At 55.2% G+C, this 6,491-nt stretch overlaps 1 protein-coding gene across 1 annotated transcript in view; it reads right to left on the bottom strand.

The window, feature by feature from the left end:
• Positions 1-2,475: 2,475 nt before the first annotated feature.
• cd63 (CD63 molecule) overlaps positions 2,476-6,491 on the bottom strand; it is a 63,302-nt gene continuing 59,286 nt past the window's right edge. The window contains exon 7 of the mRNA XM_072493834.1: positions 2,476-3,553. Coding sequence (XP_072349935.1) covers positions 3,488-3,553 — 66 coding nt within the window. The 3' untranslated portion in view covers positions 2,476-3,487. The remainder of the gene's footprint in view (positions 3,554-6,491) is intronic.

Genomic DNA, 6,491 nt, shown 5'->3' with positions numbered 1-6,491 from the left:
ACATATTTCAAAGCAGACTCCATGGCGGGAGCTAAAGAATACACATCCGCACAAGATGTGGGCAAAGGAATTGTACACACCCTTTTGTCAAGCAAGGGATAGAGAGCGCGAGAGGGATAGCGAGCGAGAGAGAGCGTGGGGGGAAAGAGAGAGAGAGAGAGAGAGAGAGAGCGTGGGGGGAAAGAGAGAGAGAGAGAGAGAGAGAGAGCGTGGGGGGAAAGAGAGAGAGAGAGAGAGAGCGTGGGGGGAAAGAGAGAGAGAGAGAGAGAGAGAGAGAGCGTGGGGGGAAAGAGAGAGAGAGAGAGAGAGAGAGAGAGAGCGTGGGGGGAAAGAGAGAGAGAGAGAGAGAGAGAGAGAGAGCGTGGGGGGAAAGAGAGAGAGAGAGAGAGAGAGAGCGTGGGGGGAAAGAGAGAGAGAGAGAGAGAGAGAGCGTGGGGGGAAAGAGAGAGAGAGAGAGAGAGAGAGCGTGGGGGGAAAGAGAGAGAGAGAGAGAGAGAGAGCGTGGGGGAGGGGGGGGGGGAAGAGAGAGAGAGAGAGAGCGTGGGGGGAGGGGGGGGAAGAGAGAGAGAGAGCGCGCGCGGGGGGAGAGAGAGCGCGCGCGGGGGAGAGAGAGCGCGCGGGGGGAGAGAGAGCGCGCGCGGGGGAGAGAGAGCGCGCGCGGGGGAGAGAGAGCGCGCGCGGGGGAGAGAGAGCGCGCGCGGGGGAGAGAGAGCGCGCGCGGGGGAGAGAGAGCGCGCGCGGGGGAGAGAGAGCGCGCGCGGGGGAGAGAGAGCGCGCGCGGGGGAGAGAGAGCGCGCGCGGGGGAGAGAGAGCGCGCGCGGGGGAGAGAGAGCGCGCGCGGGGGAGAGAGAGCGCGCGCGGGGGAGAGAGAGCGCGCGCGGGGGAGAGAGAGCGCGCGCGGGGGAGAGAGAGCGCGCGCGGGGGAGAGAGAGCGCGCGCGGGGGGAGAGAGAGCGCGCGCGGGGGAGAGAGAGCGCGCGCGGGGGAGAGAGAGCGCGCGCGGGGGAGAGAGAGCGCGCGCGGGGGAGAGAGAGCGCGCGCGGGGGAGAGAGAGCGCGCGCGGGGGAGAGAGAGCGCGCGCGGGGGAGAGAGAGAGCGCGCGGGGGGAGAGAGAGAGCGCGCGGGGGAGAGAGAGAGCGCGCGGGGGAGAGAGAGAGCGCGCGGGGGAGAGAGAGAGCGCGCGGGGGAGAGAGAGAGCGCGCGGGGGAGAGAGAGAGCGCGCGGGGGAGAGAGAGAGCGCGCGGGGGAGAGAGAGAGCGCGCGGGGGAGAGAGAGAGCGCGCGGGGGAGAGAGAGAGCGCGCGGGGGAGAGAGAGAGCGCGCGGGGGAGAGAGAGAGCGCGCGGGGGAGAGAGAGAGCGCGCGGGGGAGAGAGAGAGCGCGCGGGGGAGAGAGAGAGCGCGCGGGGGAGAGAGAGAGCGGGCGGGGGAGAGAGAGAGCGGGCGGGAGAGAGAGAGAGCGGGCGGGAGAGAGAGAGAGCGGGCGGGAGAGAGAGCGGGTGGGAGAGAGAGAGAGGGTGGGAGAGAGAGAGAGCGGGTGGGAGAGAGAGAGAGCGGGTGGGAGAGAGAGAGAGCGGGTGGGAGAGAGAGAGAGCGGGTGGGAGAGAGAGAGAGCGGGTGGGAGAGAGAGAGCGCGGGTGGGAGAGAGAGAGCGCGGGTGGGAGAGAGAGAGAGCGGGTGGGAGAGAGAGAGAGCGGGTGGGAGAGAGAGAGAGCGGGTGGGAGAGAGAGAGAGCGGGTGGGAGAGAGAGAGAGCGGGTGGGAGAGAGAGAGAGCGGGTGGGGGAGAGAGAGAGCGGGTGGGGGAGAGAGAGAGCGGGTGGGGGAGAGAGAGAGCGGGTGGGGGAGAGAGAGAGCGGGTGGGGGAGAGAGAGAGCGGGTGGGGGAGAGAGAGAGCGGGTGGGGGAGAGAGAGAGAGCGGGTGGGAGAGAGAAAGAGAGCGGGTGGGAGAGAGAGAGAGAGAGAGAGCGGGTGGGAGAGAGAGAGAGAGCGGGTGGGAGAGAGAGAGACCGGTGGGAGAGAGAGAGAGCGGGTGGGAGAGAGAGAGAGCGGGTGGGAGAGAGAGAGAGAGAGCGGGTGGGAGAGAGAGAGAGAGAGCGGGTGGGAGAGAGAGAGAGAGAGCGGGTGGGAGAGAGAGAGAGAGAGCGGGTGGGAGAGAGAGAGAGCGGGTGGGAGAGAGAGAGAGCGGGTGGGAGAGAGAGAGAGCGGGTGGGAGAGAGAGAGAGCGGGTGGGAGAGAGAGAGAGCGGGTGGGAGAGAGAGAGAGCGGGTGGGAGAGAGAGAGAGCGGGTGGGAGAGAGAGAGAGCGGGTGGGAGAGAGAGAGAGCGGGTGGGAGAGAGAGAGAGCGGGTGGGAGAGAGAGAGAGCGGGTGGGAGAGAGAGAGAGCGGGTGGGAGAGAGAGAGAGCGGGTGGGAGAGAGAGAGAGCGGGTGGGAGAGAGAGAGAGCGGGTGGGAGAGAGAGAGAGCGGGTGGGAGAGAGAGAGAGCGGGTGGGAGAGAGAGAGAGCGGGTGGGAGAGAGAGCGCGCGCGCGTGGGAGGGGGAGAGAGAGCGAAAGCGAGGGAGCGAGAGAGAAAGCGAGGGAGAGAGAGCGCAAAGACAAAGTGATAAAGTAATCAGAGGAACCTAACCAGTAGACAAACCCAATGAAGATGGAGGGGGCACTGGAGGTGGTGAGTGGCACAGGCAAGGATGCATTTCAACTACAAGGATGCCAAGTGTGCCCTGATTGCCAAGGTTCTCGGACCAAGGCAACTAAATACCAGTGAAATGATTCACACCATGCCCATGGCGCGTTGCTTAGATTCCTGCAGTTACTACCTAAAAGCGGTTTGGGGGGGGTGCATTCCTGCCCTCAAAGCCATAAAGTTGATGGCAAAGGCTTCTTTAAAACTTTAAGCATCTTTCCCTACTTTTTCCCTCCATCCCCAACCCCCCCTTTGTGCGCGCACACACACACAAAAAAAGGTTTTGCAGATGCTCACCAAACGCTGTCAGACGATAGAGGCCACTCAACTGAACCAAGTTGTGGAGCGTGCAGAGTGCCTGGTTGTCTCAATTAAGGCAACCTATAGCCATGTGCTGTCCTACTCAAAACCATCCAATACCAAAGACTCCCTTGAGCAAGGGCGGGGGATATGCCGCACATTAGAATATGGCCCAGCAGCATTTTGTTTTATTTGGCAAGGCTCCAAAAGGAGGAAGGATGGTGATCCTGCAGAAGATGCTTTTCTTCAGAGTGCGCTGAATCTGTAGTCCTCTCAGAGGAACGGAGGATGCCCGAAAGAGATAAGCTGCAGGTGGGCAAGTCTATCATTTACATTTCAGTATTTATACATTTTTTTTTGAAAAACCATCAAAAGCAGGATAGAAAAAAGTAGACATTAATTTCCTTTGAAGGAAAGAATTTTCATCGCGATTAACATTCACAGTTGTGGCAAAAAAAAAAAAAAGGACAAAATATATATCGACAAATGTCAGCGTTTAAGATGGAGACTACATCACTTCATAGCCACTTCTGATGCCTTTCATCAGCACACATGCGAAGATGATTCCGAGGAGCTGGAAAAAAACGAAAAGATATTTTAAACACTAAAACTGAACTGGTCATTTCTCGCATTACTATAGAGAGATCTTGATGGATACAAGGCGGCCATCAGGTCTACTCTGTGCAGTTTCCAATTTCTGTCAGCTTGACAAGAATGCTTTCTGCATCAAGAATGCAGAAAGTAAGGAGGCATGGGATAATGGGAAATTTGGCCAGTTGGATAACGAACTGGCTAACCAATAGAAGTCAGAGAGTGGTGGTGGATGGCAAATATTCAGCCTGGATCCCAGTTACCAGTGGCGTACCGCAGCGATCAGTTCTGGGTCCTCTGCTGTTTGTGATTTTCTTTAATGACTTGGATGAGGGAGTTGAAGGGTGGGTCAGTAAATTTGCAGACGATACGAAGATTGGTGGAGTTGTGGATAGTGAGGAGGGCTGTTGTCGGCTGCAAAGAGACATAGATAGGATGCAGAGCTGGGCTGAGAAGTGGCAGATGGAGTTTAACCCTGAAAAGTGTGAGGTTGTCCATTTTGGAAGGACAAATATGAATGCGGAATACAGGGTTAACGGTAGAGTTCTTGGCAATGTGGAGGAGCAGAGAGATCTTGGGGTCTATGTTCATACATCTTTGAAAGTTGCCACTCAAGTGGATAGAGCTGTGAAGAAGGCGTATGGTGTGCTCGCATTCATTAACAGAGGGATTGAATTTAAGAGCAGTGAGGTGATGATGCAGCTGTACAAAACCTTGGTAAGGCCACATTTGGAGTACTGTGTACAGTTCTGGTCGCCTCATTTTAGGAAGGATGTGGAAGCTTTGGAAAAGGTGCAAAGGAGATTTACCAGGATGTTGCCTGGAATGGAGAGTAGGTCTTACGTGGAGAGGTTGAGGGTGCTAGGCCTTTTCTCATTAGAACGGAGAAGGATGAGGGGCGACTTGATAGAGGTTTATAAGATGATCAGGGGAATAGATAGAGTAGACAGTCAGAGACTTTTTCCCCAGGTGGAACAAACCATTACAAGGGGACATAAATTTAAGGTGAAAGGTGGAAGATATAGGAGGGATATCAGAGGTAGGTTCTTTATCCAGAGAGTAGTGGGGGCATGGAATGCACTGCCTGTGGAAGTAGTTGAGTCGGAAACATTAGGGACCTTCAAGCAGCTATTGGATAGGTACATGGATTACGGTAAAATGATATAGTGTAGATTAATTTGTTCTTAAGGGCAGCACGGTAGCATTGTGGATAGCACAATTGCTTCACAGCTCCATGGTCCCAGGATCGATTCCAGCTTGGGTCACTGTCTGTGCGGAGTCTGCACATCCTCCCAGTGTCTGCGTGGGTTCCCTCCGGGTGCTCCGGTTTCCTCCCACAGTCCAAAGATGTGCAGGTTAGGTGGATTGGCCATGATAAATTGCCCTTAGTGTCCAAGATTGCCCTTTGTGTTGGGTGGGGTTACTGGGTTATGGGGATAGGGTGGAGGTGTTGACCTTGGGTAGGGTGCTCTTTCCAATAGCCAGTGCAGACTTGATGGGCCGAATGGCCTCCTTCTGCACGGTAAATTCTATGATAATCTATGATTAATCTGGGACAAACGTTCGGCACAACATCGTGGGCCGAAGGGCCTGTTCCTGTGCTGTACATTTCTTTGTTCTTTGTTGCGCCACGTGTCGCCCCGCAAGTGCCATATCTAACTGCTGGGAAGGATCTCCCACAGCAAGAAACCTGTTCTCAAGTGGGCAGTGAAATTTAAACTTCATAAATAATAATTAAAACTCTTCATTGTCACAAGTAGGCTGACTTTAACACACTCAGCAATGCGCCAGGGGCTAATGGCAGCATTTGAAATGGTGTGGGCAGGGACCTGGTATGAGATAGAATATAGACATAGAACATAGAAAAATACAGCACAGAACAGGCCCTATGTTCTATGTCTATATTCTATCTCATACCAGGTCCCTGCCCACACCACTTCAAATGCTGCCATTAGCCCCTGGCGCATCGTTGAGTGTGCTCTTAATTGGTTCAATAATATGGGCGGCATGGTAGCACAATGGTGAGCACTTGCTTCACAGCGCCGGGGTCCCGGGTTCGATTCCCCGCTGGGTCACTGTCTGTGCGGAGTCTGCACGTTCTCTCCGTGTCTGCGTGGGTTTCCTCCGGGTGCTCCGGTTTCCTCCCACAAGTCCCGAAAGACGTGCTGTTGGGTGAATTGGACATTCTGAATTCTCCCTCTGTGACCCGAACAGGTGCCGGAATGTGGAGACTAGGGGATTCTCACAGTAACTTCATTGCAGTGTTAATGTAAGCCTACTTGTGACAATGAAGAGATTTAATTATTATTTATGAAGTTTAAATTTCACTGCCCACTTGAGAACAGGTTTCTTGCTGTGGGAGATCCTTCCCAGCAGTTAGATATGGCACTTGCGGGGCGACACGTGGCGCAACAAAGAACAAAGAAATGTACAGCACAGAACAGGCCCTTCGGCCCTCCAAGCCCGTGCCGACCATGCTGCCCGACTAAACTACAATCTTCTACACTTCCTGGGTCCGTATCCCTCTATTCCCATCCTATTCATGTATTTCTCAAGATGTCCCTTAAATGTCCCTATCGTCCCTGCTTCCACCACCTCCTCCGGTAGCGAGTTCCAGGCACCCACTACCCTCTGCGTAAAAAACTTGCCTCGTACACCTACTCTAAACCTTGCCCCTCTCACCTTAAACCTATGCCCCCTAGTAATTGACCCCTCTACCCTGGGGAAAAGCCTCTGACTATCCACTCTGTCTATGCCCCTCATAATTTTGTAGACCTCTATCAGGTCTCCCCTCAACCTCCTTCGTTCCAGTGAGAACAAACCGAGTTTATTCAACCGCTCCTCATAGCTAATGCCCTCCATACCAGGCAACATTCTGGTAAATCTCTTCTGCACCCTCTCTAAAGCCTCCACATCCTTCT

Source organism: Scyliorhinus torazame, chromosome X (assembly GCF_047496885.1).
Source record: "Scyliorhinus torazame isolate Kashiwa2021f chromosome X, sScyTor2.1, whole genome shotgun sequence".
Lineage (NCBI taxonomy): Eukaryota > Metazoa > Chordata > Chondrichthyes > Carcharhiniformes > Scyliorhinidae > Scyliorhinus > Scyliorhinus torazame.
This window is presented reverse-complemented; position numbering and strand designations above follow the sequence as displayed.